Source organism: Salvelinus fontinalis, chromosome 8, assembly GCF_029448725.1.
Source record: "Salvelinus fontinalis isolate EN_2023a chromosome 8, ASM2944872v1, whole genome shotgun sequence".
Classification (NCBI taxonomy): Eukaryota; Metazoa; Chordata; class Actinopteri; order Salmoniformes; family Salmonidae; genus Salvelinus; species Salvelinus fontinalis.
Window position 1 is genome coordinate 26,763,852 of NC_074672.1, and position 18,438 is coordinate 26,782,289.

An 18,438-nucleotide genomic window follows, 5' to 3' on the forward strand; every position below is an offset into this window, starting at 1 on the left:
GGTGAACCAGGCGAGGCAATCATTAGAGAAACCAAGGCTGTCGAGTCTGCCGATGAGGATGTGGTGATTGACAGAGTCAAAAGCCTTGGCCAGGTCAATGAATACGGCTGCACAGTATTGTTTCCTATCGATGGCGGTTAAGATATCGTTTATGACCTTGAGCGTGGCTGAGGTGCACCCATGACCAGCTCTGAAACCAGATTGCATAGCGGAGAAGGTATGGTGGGATTCGAAATGGTCGGTAATCTGTTTGTTGACTTGGCTTTCGAAGACCTTAGAAAGGCAGGGTAGGATAGATGTAGGTCTGTAGCTGTTAGGGTCAAGAGTGTCCCCCCCTTTGAAGAGGGGGATAACCGCAGCTGCTTTCCAATCTTTGGGAATCTCAGACGACATGAAAGAGAGGTTGAAAAGGCTAGTAATAGGGGTGGCAACAATTTCAGCAGATAGTTTTAGAAAGAAAGGGTCCAGATTATCTAGCCCGGCTGATTTGTAAGGGTCCAGATTTTGCAGCTCTTTCAGAACATCAGCTGACTGTATTTGGGAGAAAGAGAAATGGGGAAGGCTTGGGCGAGTAGCAGAGGGGAGGGCAGTGCTGTTGACCGGGGTAGGGGTAGCCAGGTGGAAAGCATGGCCAGCCGTAGAAAAATGCTTATTGAAATTCTCAATTATAGTGGATTTGTCGGTGGTGACAGTGTTTCCTATCTTCAGTGCAGTTGGAAGCTGGGAGGAGGTGTTCTTATTCTCCATGGACTTTACAGTGTCCCAGAACTTTTTTGAATTTGTGTTGCAGGAAGCAAATTTCTGCTTGAAAAAGCTAGCCTTGGCTTTTCTAACTGCCTGTGTATATTGGTTTCTAGCTTCCCTGAAAAGTTGCATATCACGGGGGCTGTTCGATGCTAATGCAGAACGCCATAGGATGTTTTTCTGTTGGTTAAGGGCAGTCAGGTCAGGAGAGAACCAAGGGCTATATCTGTTCCTGGTTCTAAATTTCTTGAATGGGGCATGCTTATTCAAGATGGTGAGGAAGGCATTTAAAAAAAATATCCAGGCATCCTCTACTGACGGGATGAGATCAATATCCTTCCAGGATACCTCGGCCAGGTCGATCAGAAAGGCCTGCTCGCTGAAGTGTTTCAGGGAGCGTTTGACAGTGATGAGTGGAGGTCGTTTGACCGCTGACCCATTACGGATGCAGGCAATGAGGCAGTGATCGCTGAGATCTTGGTTGAAAACAGCAGAGGTGTATTTGGAGGGCAAGTTGGTTAGGATGATATCTATGAGGGTGCCCGTGTTTACGGAATTGGGGTGGTACCTGGTAGGTTCATTGATAATTTGTGTGAGATTGAGGGCATCAAGCTTAGATTGTAGGATGGCTGGGGTGTTAAGCATGTTCCAATTTAGGTCGCCTAGCAGCACGAGCTTTGAAGATAGATGGGGGGCAATCAGTTCACATATGGTGTCCAGAGCACAGCTGGGGGCAGAGGGTGGTCTATAGCAGGCGGCAACGGTGAGAGACTTGTTTTTAGAGAGGTGGATTTTTAAAAGTAGAAGTTCAAATTGTTTGGGAACAGACCTGGATAGTAAAACAGAACTCTGCAGGAAATATTTTCAGTAGATTGCAACACCGCCCCCTTTGGCCGTTCTATCTTGTCTGAAAATCTTGTAGTTGGGGATGAAAATGTCAGAATTTTTGGTGGTCTTTCTAAGCCAGGATTCAGACACGGCTAAAACATCCGGGTTGGCAGAGTTTGCTAAAGCAGTGAACAAAACAAACTTAGGGAGGAGGCTTCTAATGTTAACATGCATGAAACCAAGGCTATTACGGTTACAGAAGTCATCAAAAGAGAGCGCCTGGGGAATAGGAGTGGAGCTAGGTACTGCAGGGCCTGGATTCACCTCTACATCACCAGAGGAACAGAGGAGGAGTAGGATAAGGGTACGGCTAAAAGCTATGAGAATTGGTCGTCTAGAACGTCTAGAACAGAGAGTAAAAGGACGTTTCTGGGGGCGATAAAATAGCTTCAAGGAATAATGTACAGACAAAGGTATGGTAGGATGTGAATACAGTGGAGGTAAACCTAGGTATTGAGTGATGATGAGAGAGATATTGTCTCTAGAAACATCATTGAAACCAGGTGATGTCATCGCATATGTGGGTGGTGGAACTGAAAGGTTGGATATGGTATAGTGAGCAGGGCTAGAGGCCCTACAATGAAATAAGCCAATAAACACTAACCAGAACAGCAATGGACAAGGGATATTTACATTAAGGAGAGGCATGCTTAATCGAGTGATCAATAAGGGTCCAGTGAGTAGAGGTTGGTTGGGGTCACGGCGATCCAGACAGCTGGCCGGGTAGATGGCTATCGGTAGCAAGATAGCATAGGATGGAGGTCTATTTTTAGACACCTCGTGCGTTTCCGTCGGTAGATTAGTGGGGTTCCGTGTCTTGTAGAGGGGATCAATCCAATTGGCAAAATAGATATAGTGACCCAAGAAAAAAATAAATAATTGTCCGATATACTTATTCAGATAGCAGCCGATAAGACAGCTAACGATTAGCGGGCCCCAGATGAGCGTTCAGGTAACGTCGCGACGGAGGGGCCAGTTGGATAACTCCCTCGGGCAGATAACGTCGGCAGTCAATCGTGAAGGCCCGGTGGGGCTCCGTATCTGCAGCAAAAAAAAAAAAAAAAAAAAAAAAAAAACGGGTCCGGATAGGTGACTGTAGCCCAGGAATGGCTGATGGAACTCCTCAGCTGGCTAGCTCCCGAATAATTTAAGTTTGCTCCGGGATCGACCAATAGTCACACGGTTTGCAGCTAGCTAGCTGCGAAATCAAGGTGCAAATGTCCAGAGCCTGCGGCTGAAATCCGAGGAAACTGAGAGAAAAAAAAGGCCCGGTATGCTCCGGTCCGAGTCGCGTTGCACAATAGTGCCGGTAGATTATCGAGCTAAAGGAATAGCTGATGACCACAAAACGTGGGCAGCTGAAACACCAACGCTAGCCAGCAAACCGGCTAACTTCTGGGCAGCTTCAGATTAGCTTTCGGCTAGCTTTCGGCTAGCTTCTGGTTAGCTTTCTGGCTAACTTCTGATTAGCCCCTGGTTAGCTTCCACTGTGGATTTTCAGATTTGAGGTAAATAATACTTTTTTTGTTGTTGTAATTGGTGAGGCGGGTTGCAGGAAAGCTTTTGTAGTTGAGTTCTTGGATAATAAAAAAATATAAAAGATATGCGAAGAAGGTGTAAATATATATGTAAATATATATATACAGGACAAGACAGTACGAGGACAAAAATGACGTCTGAACTGCTAAGCCATCTTGGAAAAAGAGGGGCACATCTGACACTTCACCTGCGAACACACTCAGGGGAGAGACCTTTCTGTGTGTGGTAAAGACTTCGATGACAAAGTTTATCTTAAACTGAGATCCACAGCAACGAGCAAGCCACAGCAACCTGCCAACTCATGTACAATAAACCCCACATAAATAATTATTCCTGAACTCCCCCATTGAGTTTGTGTTGTTTGAGCTGCTGACAAGGGGGGGCATGAACATCTCACCAGGATTCCATATAGTCATTTAACAGACACTCTTATCCAGAGAAATTTACTGTAGTGAGTGCATAAGTCATACTTTTTTGTACTGGTCCCTTGTGGGAATCAAACCCACAACCCTCGCATTGCAGGTGCCATGCTCTACCAACTGAGCCACACAGGAATACCAACCTCAAATGTCTCTAAATCATCTCTCTCTTTAATCCAGCTCCAATTTTAGGATTCCTAACTTAATCCCTGTAGAGATGAACACTTTAACAGTTTGAGTTAGTGGGAATCACTGCTTGAGCGGTGTGTGTGTGTGTGTGTGTGTGTGTGTGTGTGTGTCTGTCTGTGTGTGTATTTGTGTGTCCTCATTCACCCTGTGATATACAGCCTCCTGTGTGTGTCACACTTCTCCTGGTCTAGAGTTTACACTAAACTGTTCTCTTATCAGGTCTCTGTGGTTTCCCACCTGATAGGGTAGCAGAGGGAGAAAGAGCGATTGAAAAGAGAGACAGGAGAGAAAGCTTAACCCTAGCCCCAGGTTTCTCCAGCCTCCTCACATACCATTACCTCTAGAATTCTTTAATCCCCCTCTATCCCTCCTTCTCTCTGGTCCTCCATCATAGACTAAGCTCTCTGCTCCTCCCTCCCTGCCTCTATATCACTTAACCTGCTATGTACCAGTTTACTGTTAGACTCCATTTAGAAAGTCACCTCAATATTTATTATATTTTTAAAAATTAAATATGTAGGGAGTAGATCAGTTTTAATATTGCAGATATATTGTAGCTTCCATCAATGTAATTGTCTGCATCACTTCCAATCCCCCATATATTTTGTTGGCGCATATACATACACATATATACATACATATATATACACATACATATATATTAATACAGTTGAAGTCAGAAGTTACACCTTAGCCAAATACATTTAAACTCAGTTTTCACAATTCCTGACATTTAATCCTAGTAACAATTCCCTGTCTTAGGTCAGTTAGTGTAACGCTCGTCTGAAGAAGTGGACCAAAGCGCAGCGTCGTACGTGTTCATGATAATTTATTAACCAACAACACTCAAGCAAAATAACAAAGTGAGAAACGAAACAGTCCTGTAAGGTGCAGCAACATTAAACAGAAAACAACTACCCACAAAACACAGTTGGGAAAGTATGATTCCCAATCAGAGACAATGATAGACAGCTGCCTCTGATTGGGAACCACACTCAGCCAAAAACAAAGAAATATAACACATAGAATGCCCACCCTAATCACACCCTGGCCTAACCAAAATAGAGACTAAAACCCTCTTTATGGCCAGGGCGTGACAGTTAGGATCACCACTTTATTTTAAGAATGTGAACATGTCAGAATAATAGTAGAGAGAATGATTTATTTCAGCTTTAATTTTTTTCATCACATTCCCAGTGGGTCAGAAGTTAACATAAACTCAATTAGTATTTGGTAGCATATACATATATGCGTGGTCCCATGGTGTTTATACTTGCGTACTATTGTTTGTACAGATGAAAGTGGTACCTTCAGGCATTTATGTAACGTTCGTCTGGTGGTGTATGAACGGACCAAGGCGCAGCGGGTGATGAATACATAACGATTTATTTCAAACAGACGAAACACTGACAAAACACTAGAACAAACTACAAAACAATAAACGAAGGCAACAGACCTGAAACAAACGAACTTACATATAGACGAAGGACGCAAGAACAGGAACAGACTACCTAAAACGAACAAACAAACGAAACAGTCCCATGTGGATTACACAGACACAGGAACAATCACCCACAAACAAACAGTGAGAACAACCTACCTTAATATGGCTCTCAGAGGAAACGCCAAACACCTGCCTCTAATTGAGAGCCATACCAGGCAACCCATTAACCCAACATAGAAAACACATAACATAGACTACCCACCCAAACTCACGCCCTGACCAATTAAACACATACCAAACAACAGTAAACAGGTCAGGAACGTGACAATTTGGAAATTGCTCCCAAGGATGAACCAGACTTGTGGAGGTCGACAATTGTTTTTCTGAGGTCTTGGCTGATTTCTTTTGATTTTCCCATGATGTCAAGCAAAGAGGCACTGAGTTTGAAGGTGGGCCTTGAAATACATCCACAGGTACACCTCCAATTGACTCAAATTATGTCAATTAGCCTATCAGAAGTTTATAAAGCCATGACATCAATCCTGGAATTTTCCAAGCTGTTTAACGGCACAGTCTACTTAGTGTATGTTAACTTCTGACCCACTGGAATTGTGATACAGTGAGTTATAAGTGAAATAATCTGTCTGTAACAAATTGTTGGAAAATGACTTGTGTCATGCACAAAGTAGATGTCCTAACCGACTTGCCAAAACCAACCAATAGTTTGTTAACAAGAAATTTGTGGAGTGGTTCAAAAACGAGTTTTAATGAATCCAACCTAAGTCTATGTAAACTTCCTACTTCAACTGTATATACATATCTTAAAAAAAATACATGTTTCCTTTATTACCCTCCAACCCTACCACCCCTCCCTCAATTGGAGCAAACTAGTGAACAACAACACTTAGGCCTGTATTTCCAGCTTATACATACTATATACATTTTATGTATATTTTAAGTCAACTCACTATTAGTAATGTCTATACTCTTAGGCTCAGTCTGGCTGGGCCCACTAGTCTTTGACAGGGAGAAACAAACATGGATGAGTTGGAGAGATGAGGTCACAGAGACCAGGTTTGCCTGTGAACTGCCCACAGCTCACAGCTCTCTGCCCACTGCCAACTGCCCACAGCTCACAGCTCTCTGCCCACTGCCAACTGCCCACAGCTCACAGCTCACTGCCCTCAGCCCACAACTCACTGCCCTCAGCCCACAGCTCACAGCTCACTGCCCACTGCCCACTGCGAACTGCCCACCACCGCTTCTTAAGAGCTTCAACAACCACTCTGGCGCATCATATTTGGGAAGTGTTTGAACTGTTTCAATACAGTCTTAATGGTAATGACCATGCCAGAAATAAAACAAACACATGCCTATTAAACTCATGTAAATGTGCCACATTAACATGTAAATATTTTACTCTAAACAGAAATGATTGCAGCTCGATATTGTCACGATCGTGTGGGGGATTGACGGACCAAAATGCAGCAGTTGGAAAATAAGCCATCTTCTTTTATTTTAAAAGATGACAAAAAATAAACACGAAACACTTTAACAAAACGAACAAAACGACCGTGAAGCTACAAACGTTGTGCACATACATACAGGCTACAAACGTTCTACATAGACAATTACTCACAACCAATGAGAGCCTATGGCTACCCTAAATAAGGCTCCCAATCAGAGACAACCGAAATCAGCTGTCTCTAATTGGGAACTCATTCAGGTAACCATAGACTCTCCTAGACAACTAAACATACATAGACAACACTAGACACATGTACTCCACACAAACCCATATACTACACCAACAACCCCTTTACCATAGAAACACCCAAAACCAACAAAACACAAACATTCCCCATGTCACACCCTGACCTAACTAAAATAATAAAGAAAACAAAGAATACTAAGGCCAGGGCGTGACATAACCCCCCCCTTGAGGCGCGAACTCCGGGCGCACCATTACACAGTCTAGGGGAGGGTCTGGGTGGGCTTCCATCCACGGTGGCGGCTCCGGCTCTGGTTGTGGTCCCCACGTCACCACAGTACCTAACCACCTCCTAGGCTTCCTCCAAACGACCCCCCTCCACATTAACCCCATTGCATGAAGGGGCAGTTCCGGACTAAGGGGCAGTACCAGGGTCAGGGGCAGTACCAGGGTCAGGGGCAGCACCAGGGTAAGGGGCAGCACCAGGGTAAGGGGCAGCACCAGGGTAAGGGGCAGCACCAGGGTAAGGGGCAGCTCCGGACTGAGGAATGGCAGCTCCGGACTGAGGAATGGCAGCTCCGGACTGAGGAATGGCAGCTCCGGACTGAGGAATGGCAGCTCCGGACTGAGGAATGGCAGCTCCGGACTGAGGAATGGCAGCTCCGGACTGAGGAATGGCTCATGGTTGGCTGACGGCTCTGGCTGCTCATGGCTGGCTGACGGATCTGGCTGCTCATGGCTGGCTGACGGATCTGGCTGCTCATGGCTGGCTGACGGATCTGGCTGCTCATGGCTGGCTGACGGATCTGGCTGCTCATGGCTGGCTGACGGATCTGGCTGCTCATGGCTGGCTGACGGATCTGGCTGCTCATGGCTGGCTGACGGATCTGGCAGCTCATGGCTGGCTGACGGATCTGGCAGATCCTGTCTGGTTGGCGGCTCTGGCGGATCCTGTCTGGTTGGCGGCTCTGGCGGATCCTGTCTGGTTGGCGGCTCTGGCGGATCCTGTCTGGTTGGCGGCTCTGGCGGATCCTGTCTGGTTGGCGGCTCTAGCGGCTCCTGTCTGGCTGGCGGCTCAGTAGGCTCATGGCAGACGGGCGGCTCAGTAGGCTCATGGCAGACGGGCGGCTTTGCAGGCTCATGGCAGACGGGCGGCTTTGCAGGCTCATTGCAGACGGATGGCTCAGATGGCGCTGGGGAGACGGATGGCTCAGATGGCGCTGGGGAGACGGATGGCTCAGATGGCGCTGGGGAGACGGATGGCTCAGATGGCGCTGGGGAGACGGATGGCTCAGATGGCGCTGGGGAGACGGATGGCTCAGATGGCGCTGGGGAGACGGATGGCTCAGATGGCGCTGGGGAGACGGATGGCTCAGATGGCGCTGGGGAGACGGATGGCTCAGATGGCGCTGGGGAGACGGATGGCTCAGATGGCGCTGGGGAGACGGATGGCTCAGATGGCGCTGGGGAGACGGATGGCTCAGATGGCGCTGGGGAGACGGGCAGTTCAGTCATCGCTGTGCAGACGGCAGACTCCTGCCGGCTGAGGCGCACTGTAGGCCTGGTGCGTGGTGCCGGGACTGGTGGCACCGGGCTGGGGACACGCATCTCAGGGCTAGTGCGGGGAGCAGCAACAGGACGCACAGGACTCTGGGGACACACAGGAGGCTTGGTGCGTGGTTTAGGCACTGGTGGTAAAGGGCTGGAGACACGCACCATATGGCTAGTGCGTGGAGGAGGCACTGGTGGTACTGGGTTGGGGCGGGGAGGTGGCGCCGGAAATACCGGACCGTGCAGGCGTACTGGCTCCCTTGAACGCCGAGCCTGCCCAACCTTACCTGGTTGTATGCTCCCCGTCGCCTGACCAGTGCGGGGAGGTGGAATAACCCGCACCGGCCTATGTAGGCGAACCGGGGACACCATGCGTAAGGCTGGTGCCATGTACGCCGGCCCGAGGAGACGCACTGGTGACCAGATGCGTTGGGCCGGCTTCATGACATACGGCTCAACGCTCAGTCTAGCCCGGCCGATACGTGGAGCTGAAATGTACCGAACCGGGCTATGCACGCGTACAGGAGACACCGTGCGCTCTACTGCGTAACACGGTGTCTGCCCGTACTCTTGCTCTCCACGGTAAGTACAGGGAGTAGGCGCAGGTTTCCTACCTGACTTCGCCACACTCCCTTTAAGGCCCCCCCCAAGAAATTTTTGGGTTGTACTCACAGGTTTCCAGCCTTGTCTCCGTGCTGCCTCCTCATATCGCCTCCTCTCGGCTTTAGCTGCCTCCAGCTCTTCACGAGGAAGGCGATATTCTCCCGGTTGAGCCCACGGCCCCTTACCATCCAGTATCTCCTCCCATGTCCATGAATCCTGTGTAGGTAGGTCCTGTTGCCGCTTTCCATGCCGCTTGGTCCTATAATGGTGAGTAATTCTGTCACGATCGTGTGGGGGATTGACGGACCAAAATGCAGCAGTTGGAAAATAAGCCATCTTCTTTTATTTTAAAAGATGACAAAAAATAAACACGAAACACTTTAACAAAACGAACAAAACGACCGTGAAGCTACAAACGTTGTGCACATACATACAGGCTACAAACGTTCTACATAGACAATTACTCACAACCAATGAGAGCCTATGGCTACCCTAAATAAGGCTCCCAATCAGAGACAACCGAAATCAGCTGTCTCTAATTGGGAACTCATTCAGGTAACCATAGACTCTCCTAGACAACTAAACATACATAGACAACACTAGACACATGTACTCCACACAAACCCATATACTACACCAACAACCCCTTTACCATAGAAACACCCAAAACCAACAAAACACAAACATTCCCCATGTCACACCCTGACCTAACTAAAATAATAAAGAAAACAAAGAATACTAAGGCCAGGGCATGACAGATATAGACCTTTAGCTTTTGAGGAGTGTTTGTGTGTAAAACCAAACTTGTTTTATGTTGCCATAAATGTGGTCGGTTCTTAACAAACATGTCCCCCTAGTTTCACTCACACTAGAGACGAGATAAGAGTAGATTTAAACATACAGTCTGGTTCTTAACAAACATGTCCCCCTAGTTTCACTCACACTAGAGACTAGATAAGAGTAGATTTAAACATATGGTCTGGTTCTTAACAAACATGTCCCCCTAGTTTCACTCACACTAGAGACTAGATAAGAGTAGATTTAAACATACAGTCTGGTTCTTAACAAACATGTCCCCCTAGTTTCACTCACACTAGAGACTAGATAAGAGTAGATTTAAACATACAGTCTGGTTCTTAACAAACATGTCCCCCTAGTTTCACTCACACTAGAGACGAGATAAGAGTAGATTTAAACATACGGTCTGTGTGTAGTTTAGTATGTCATGGATCTACTTGATGCATGCCACAGTAAGGTCCTTGATTGGCCAGCTCATGCCAGGGTTTGTCAGTGCTTGTTATGATTGGCTGGTGCCTGGGCTTTCCGGCCAATGGATAGCACTACTGAGCCAAACAGGAAAAGGAAGTTAATCAGCGCGCTGACAGCCAAGCCTTGGTAAGAAGTTGCCCTAAGGCACAGAAACCCAAGCTGACCAGATCAATGTCTAGACATAGAGGAAACTTTATCCTGCAATTGGTGTTGATGACTAACATGTCAGGATGGTTAAACAGAGGGACGGAGTTATAGAGACAAATAGAACATGATGACCACAGCACTTACTATTTGAATCCAGGCAAGGAATATTAGTAGAAATAGCATAGTGTTGACTATCAGGTTGGCTGATTCTGTGGTTCAGACCATAAAAAGGCATGTTTCAGACAGGCAGGCAGTGATTTATTGTGGTTCAGTTCCAGACAGGCTCGATAAAGGGATAAAGTGTGATTTATAGAGGAGGCCCTAATCCTTTCTGTAACATTAATTTATGATATGATAGCTGTGTTACAGAAAAGCACCTGCATCAGGTGTCGTTTTCTCTCTTATGATGAATGGCTATGCATGGACTATAATGTAGGAGCACGCATGTACATGCACAGACACAAATACACATGGACACAATTGTGGATGGACACGTACGCACATTGTCACAGAAAGTTACTGTTTCCTTGATTGTTTTCTTGGTATTCTGTATATACCTCTTCCCGAAAGCAAAATAAGCTTTTAAATGAAACACACAAAAGAGCCATTGTTTCAGATAGCCATCTGTGAGTCAGTAATTTACAACACAGTATCTGATGGTGCCAAAGAGGGGCCTTCCAAAAACAATCTTGAATAAGCTGGATATTGATGATATAGAATGATATAGATGATATAGAACACCGTCAATTAGCACTGATTAGCCCATGGATGATTGTGTGGGAGCAAAGACTTAGTGAGATACGGGCTTGGTTTCATATGTGATCTAGTAGGTCTTCATTGTTTAAACTGTGGCTAATAATGTTCTCATGCTCTAATTGCCTGTAGTTATATTGTGGATTTAGGCAGTGTACAATGTTATGACGTGATTTCTCTCTCTCTCTCTCTCTCTCTCGCTCTCTCTCTCTCGCTCTCTCTCTCTCTCTCTCTCTCTCTCTCTCTCTCTCTCTCTCTCTCTCTCTCTCGTTGTAGATCTACTGGCCTCCGTTGCCTGGTAACAGAGATGAATGTGTCCAGAGAGGGAAAGATTCTCAGGTGAGTGACAGCTCAGTCAGACCAATCCACCTCTGAGGTGGCCTCTCTACTTCCTATTTACTCTAATAATGTCACATCTATGGTTTCCACCAGCCTAGCCTATTCAGCTGCTCTATCAGCCACTCTAGACAGTAACATTCTAGTCACCTTACTGACTGTACTGTACATTTTACATTGCCACATCTGGATCATGTTATCAGGAAGCTAACCAGCAAATTGATGTCGACAGTTGGCTTGCTGTGTCAACACTCCCTTTTCCTATATCCTACAGGCTACAGCCATAGTCCCATGCATCATCCCACCATCCCTTCATCTATCCATGCCTCCATCCGTGGGTACAGTGAAGTTGTTTAACAGCCCAGTGAATGAGATAGGGAGTCTTTCAATATCTAGTAATATCCCCTCCCACATGGCTGAGGTGTCCAGAGTCGGGTTCCGACACAATAAACACCAGTAATTATATCTTTAAGAAGACTGCCCATATTGAAACTGGCCCTCACTCCCCAGTCAAACACTCTAAAGACACTTGCCGTTCCATGTTTAATATCTTCTGTCCGTGGGCAGCCTTGGGTAACGACAGAAAGGGAAACAACCCTGGCATTTGGTCTGGGTTAGGTGATTTTGCCTGTAAAACAGGACTAATCTGTCTCTGTGGATGTGGAGAGGGGTTGGAGGGAAGTTTAAGACCCCCCCATTGGGCGTCAACACTGGCCCTATAGGTAACTGTGGCGTTTGAAGTGGCAGGTGAGGAGGGGTATCTAATATCAGGAGTTATTACGCGTTTCCTCTTCCCGTATGAGGTATGTGAGCTGGTGTTCGTAGGGGAGAGGAGCAGTCGTTATGGGTTAAAGTTGGGCCCACGGTAACTCAATCTAACCTGTGCCAAGGGAGCCGTGGCCAGTGTGTGTTTAAGCTCCCCTCCATACCCCTGGAGACACACCCCTGCACCCCAGCAGCACTCACCTATCATCAGACTCATTCAGACCACAGTTCAAGTGGACTTGGTTCTTGTCCTCTCCATCGTTCTTTTAAACAGGCCTGGACTGAATCTGTTGCTGGAGATATGTTGTTTGTCAGAGAGGAAGATGGGGCCCATGTTTCTAGTCTAATGTCTAGCATCATTAACAATGACTGGACTGGGAGATGGAGGTGAAGTGTGTCTGCTGGGAATGTGTGTACAGGGTCACGTCTGTAACACTTCACACCTCTAGTTCCTCCCAACCGGAATACGACCCACCACCTCCACCCCAGTGCCCTATGAGGCTACGGAGAAAGGACTCCATGAGAAAGGCTTTCAGGTACTGTATGTGTTGTTAACCCCATGTAAGAGGCTGGTCCCCTGTTTTGAGGACTACACTGTATGTGTTGTTAACCCTATGTAAGAGGCTAGTCCCCTGTTTTGAGGACTGTACTGCATGTGTTGTTAACCCCATGTAAGAGGCTGGTCCCCTGTTTTGAGGACTGTACTGTATGTGTTGTTAACCCTATGTAAGAGGGTGGTCCCCTGTTTTGAGGACTGTACTGTATGTGTTGTTAACCCTATGTAAGAGGGTGGTCCCCTGTTTTGAGGACTACACTGTATGTGTTGTTAACCCTATGTAAGAGGGTGGTCCCCTGTTTTGAGGACTGTACTGTATGTGTTGTTAACCCCATGTAAGAGGGTGGTCCCCTGTTTTGAGGACTGTACTGTATGTGTTGTTAACCCTATGTAAGAGGCTGGTCCCCTGTTTTGAGGACTACACTGTATGTGTTGTTAACCCCATGTAAGAGGGTGGTCCCCTGTTTTGAGGACTACACTGTATGTGTTGTTAACCCCATGTAAGAGGGTGGTCCCCTGTTTTGAGGACTACACTGTATGTGTTGTTAACCCCATATAAGAGGCTGGTCCCCTGTTTTGAGGACTACACTGTATGTGTTGTTAACCCTATGTAAGGGGCTGGTCCCCTGTTTTGAGGACTGTACTGTATGTGTTGTTAACCCCATGTAAGAGGCTGGTCCCCTGTTTTGAGGACTGTACTGTATGTGTTGTTAACCCCATGTAAGAGGCTGGTCCCCTGTTTTGAGGACTGTACTGTATGTGTTGTTAACCCTATGTAAGAGGGTGGTCCCCTGTTTTGAGGACTACACTGTATGTGTTGTTAACCTTATGTAAGAGGGTGGTCCCCTGTTTTGAGGACTACACTGTATGTGTTGTTAACCCCATGTAAGAGGCTGGTCCCCTGTTTTGAGGACTACACTGTATGTGTTGTTAACCCCATGTAAGAGGCTGGTCCCCTGTTTTGAGGACTGTACTGTATGTGTTGTTAACCCCATGTAAGAGGGTGGTCCCCTGTTTTGAGGACTACACTGTATGTGTTGTTAACCCCATGTAAGAGGGTGGTCCCCTGTTTTGAGGACTGTACTGTATGTGTTGTTAACCTTATGTAAGAGGCTGGTCCCCTGTTTTGAGGACTACACTGTATGTGTTGTTAACCCCATGTAAGAGGGTGGTCCCCTGTTTTGAGGACTACACTGTATGTGTTGTTAACCCCATGTAAGAGGGTGGTCCCCTGTTTTGAGGACTGTACTGTATGTGTTGTTAACCCCATGTAAGAGGGTGGTCCCCTGTTTTGAGGACTGTACTGTATGTGTTGTTAACCCTATGTAAGAGGCTGGTCCCCTGTTTTGAGGACTGTACTGTATGTGTTGTTAACCCTATGTAAGAGGCTGGTCCCCTGTTTTGAGGACTGTACTGTATGTGTTGTTAACCCTATGTAAGAGGCTGGTCCCCTGTTTTGAGGACTGTACTGTATGTGTTGTTAACCCCATGTAAGAGGGTGGTCCCCTGTTTTGAGGACTACACTGTATGTGTTGTTAACCCCATGTAAGAGGGTGGTCCCCTGTTTTGAGGACTACACTGTATGTGTTGTTAACCCCATGTAAGAGGGTGGTCCCCTGTTTTGAGGACTGTACTGTATGTGTTGTTAACCCTATGTAAGAGGGTGGTCCCCTGTTTTGAGGACTGTACTGTATGTGTTGTTAACCCTATGTAAGAGGGTGGTCCCCTGTTTTGAGGACTGTACTGTATGTGTTGTTAACCCTATGTAAGAGGCTGGTCCCCTGTTTTGAGGACTGTACTGTATGTGTTGTTAACCCTATGTAAGAGGCTGGTCCCCTGTTTTGAGGACTGTACTGTATGTGTTGTTAACCCTATGTAAGAGGCTGGTCCCCTGTTTTGAGGACTGTACTGTATGTTCAGTGGACAGGCCCAGTTATGTCGTTGTCTCTGGGCTCAGTGAAGGGCCATTGATGGGGTGCCCTCTCTGCCCCTGTTCTCTACCTGACAAAGACTCGGACATGCACACACACTCAATCAGGGCTCTGTTTGCACCTTTCCCTGCAGCTAGACAAAACCCCAGGCAATGTCATAAGTCAAAAAGTTGCAAAGGCATGGATAGGTGTTTGTTTGATTGGTTGAAATGGACTTGTTTGTGATTTTGGCAGAGAGAAAAGCTTGGTTCACAACCCTTACTGAGGACTGATGTTATCCCAGTGGGTACAGGGACATGTGAGTGTGTACAGAGCAGCTCATTCCGTCACAGATGGACACTTAAATGTGTGTTCTAAATATACCCTGACTGCCTATGCCAGCGGGCGGGTGAGTGAGGACAGAGCTATCCCTCCTTCTCTAACTTTGTTAGGCAGTGTTGGACATGGAGACCTCCCATTAAACAAACACCGTGGAGTGAAGCGGGCGCTGGCACTGACTAGACACTGACTAGACAGCCTGGCTGGTTTTAAAGCTGGAGCGCGTTGTGTTACTATTGTTGCACTTATTCAGCGTTCTGATACAGTGACCTCTCAATGGAAAACACTGCAGGGCTGCTGGGCTGGTGGTCGCAATCTGTCTCCTTCCCTTATACACAAAGTGTCTGTGTCTTGGAGCTGTAGGATGTGCATACTACTTCCCTCCATTGACTATGGGGAGATGGAGGAGTTAGAGGTGGGTGTGTGTCTGTGAGGGTATTTTATTGACTGGCTAAAGGAGGGGAACCGGCTGATCAATGGGGCTGTGTGACCCCGCTGGTTGACCACTGGGTAACACCTAACGTGTTTGCTTTATGATGGCCTTCCTCACAGGTTGCGACCACATGACCCCTGATTTCATTAACCCCAGCAGACATAGATGTCCCATAGCCCCTCCCTCAGCAGGAACCAGACAATAACAAAGCAGGAACTACCAGGGTTGTGGGTTTGGGAGAGTTATTAGTCCGAGTGAATGGGTGAGAGATTTGAATGTTTAAAGGATTTGTAGGAGACTTTTGAAGAACTTTGTGAGACTTCATGCATCAGGGACCTGGAAACTTAGCTTGGTCCCATTTGGCACAGTGCCCTGGCATTATCCAGCACTGCCAGAGGAAACAGTCCACTATGTTCATTAATGGGCACAGCCGTACCTATGGGTACAAACGTGGAAGTGACTTGCTTTAAAAAGTGAATCATCTACAAACCAATCCAAGGACAAATCTGCAGACAGACACTGTGGATCGCTCTAGGCTAACAGTATGTCTAAGCATACTGATATGAACAACTACTGCTGGGCTAAAGCAACCAAACTTTAGGAGTTGAGCACGTCTTATAGTGCATTTGATGCCTACGCTTTTGTCTACCACTTGTCTGGGAGCTGGTGTGGTGGTGGGATTGTGTTGTGTGTCTGTCTAAGTTATGGATGTTCACATCCGTAGTCTGCTCATCTGGTCTTCTCCTCAGCACACTGCTTCTATGCTCTCTCTTCTCCGTGTAGCTCCAGCTGTGTGGACCACAGAGACTTGGACAGACTGAAGCATCCTGCTTTTTCCAAAACAGCTTTGTGTGTGCCTCTTTGTGTGTGTGTGAGTGTGTGTTTGCATCCATGTGTGTCTTCGAGTGTGTGTGCACAGCTGTACGCCTGTTTTTGAGGGTGTGTGTGTTTGTCTTTCTCTCTCTGCGTGTGTGTGTGTTTCCCTCAACGATGGTCTTGATTTCCTGTTAGTGTTAACAGCGCTGATTGCTCTCCAGTGAATGCTGTTTACACTGGAACAAGATGTCTCCATCCCTCAGTATAAACATCTGAGGCCTGATGGTATTAGCCTACCACCCCGCCTGTCTGTTACACACTCAATATTATGGAGAAATACATTACCAAGGATCTGCCACTCATCAGTTTATACACTGAGTGTACAAAACATTAGGAACAGGGAGGAAACAGGGCCAGGAGGCTGCTTCTCTCCACTGGGACCAGTCTGGAGTCTATTTCTACAGTCCGTCTCACTACAGCCTACCCTCTATACCCTACCAGAGCAGGGGAGGAGAGAGGGATGGTGGTAGGTGAAGAGAGGGAGGGAGGGAGCATTTTGGGTAATTAAAACCTGAGAGGAGGTGTGTGTGTGTGTGTGTGTGTGTGTGTGTGTGTGTGTGTGTGTGTGTGTGTGTGTGTGTGTGTGTGTGTGTGTGTGTGTGTGTGTGTGTGTGTGTGTGTGTGTGTGTGTGTGTGTGTGTGTGTGTGTGTGTGTGTGTGTGCGTGTGTGTGCAGCTATAGTCTGGACAGGAAGGAGAGCCGAGTCATGTTTGGCTGATAGGTACGAAGCACACCTGGCTTCACGCCAAACCTCCAATATACTGTACAGTAGGTGTACAGAACATTAGGAACACCTTCCTAATATTGAGTTGCACCCCCCTTTGCCCTCGAACAGCCTCAATTTGTTAGGACAAGGTGTCGAAAGCGTTCCACAGGGATGCTGGCCCATGTTGACTCCAATGCCTCCCATAGTTGTGTCAAGTTGGCTGGATGTCCTTTGGGTGGTGGACCATTCTTGATACAAACGGGAAGCTGTTGAGCTTGAAAAAAACAGCAGAGTTGCAGTTCTTGACACAAACCGGTGTGCCTGGTGGCACCTACTAACATACCCTGTTCAAAGGCATTTAAATATTTTGTAACGTGTCTCCTCCCCTTCATCACTACTGATTGAAGTGGATTTAAAAAGTGACATCAATAAGGGATCATAGCTTTCATCAGGATTCCCCTGGTCAGTCTATGTCATGTTCAGAATGTTTTGTACATTCAGTGTATAATACTAGTAGTCACACACACACAGCAGCTAAGTGGACGAGTTTGACCCTCTCACCCTACGGCAGTGACACTGTTGGTCACTGTGACACCACTCCTCAGCATCTATTGTGAAGCTTCAAGAAAAGGATACATCGAGGATTCTATTTTCTCTTATTCTGTCTCTTGATCTCCTCTCTTATTCTCTCTCTCTCTCTCTAGCTCTCCGCCTTTCTCCTTCTCTTCTCTCTGTTGCCTGATCCCTCCATGTGGCCCTGTCTTTGGCTGTGGGAAAGATCTGGGAAGCCCAGCATTTGTTGAAGTTTATTGTTTTTCATCTTTTAAACTCTTGTTCTTGGCCCGTATTGCTAACATGTGGAATCAATGGCCTTTGTTAATAAATATTTTAACTCTACACAAAATGGTCAGAAATTGGTTGACAGTATATTGTTGTCCTGTGTATTTGTATTTATTTAACCTGTGTGTGTGTGTGTGCGTGTGTGTTCACAGACGGAGTGTGCCAACTTTGTGCGCCTGCTGCAGCCCTATAACCGCACCCACCTGCTGGCCTGTGGTACGGGTGCATTCCAACCCATGTGTACCTATGTGTACGTGGGCTACCGTGGAGAGGTAAGAACCCACTGCATCACATCACCTCTTTTCTCGCACGCACACACACACACACACACACACACACACACACAGGCTCTGACAGACGAGTCATCCTGGTTTTGCTCTATATACTACTCCCTATGGATTGTCTGTCTGTCTCCGTTGT

At 46.9% G+C, this 18,438-nt stretch overlaps 1 protein-coding gene across 1 annotated transcript in view; it reads left to right on the forward strand.

Moving 5' to 3' along the window:
* LOC129861458 (semaphorin-3G-like) overlaps positions 1-18,438 on the forward strand; it is a 91,138-nt gene that overhangs the window by 26,062 nt on the left and 46,638 nt on the right. Inside the window, exons 3-4 of the mRNA XM_055932830.1 lie at positions 11,534-11,596; positions 18,171-18,290. Coding sequence (XP_055788805.1) covers positions 11,534-11,596; positions 18,171-18,290 — 183 coding nt within the window. The remainder of the gene's footprint in view (positions 1-11,533; positions 11,597-18,170; positions 18,291-18,438) is intronic.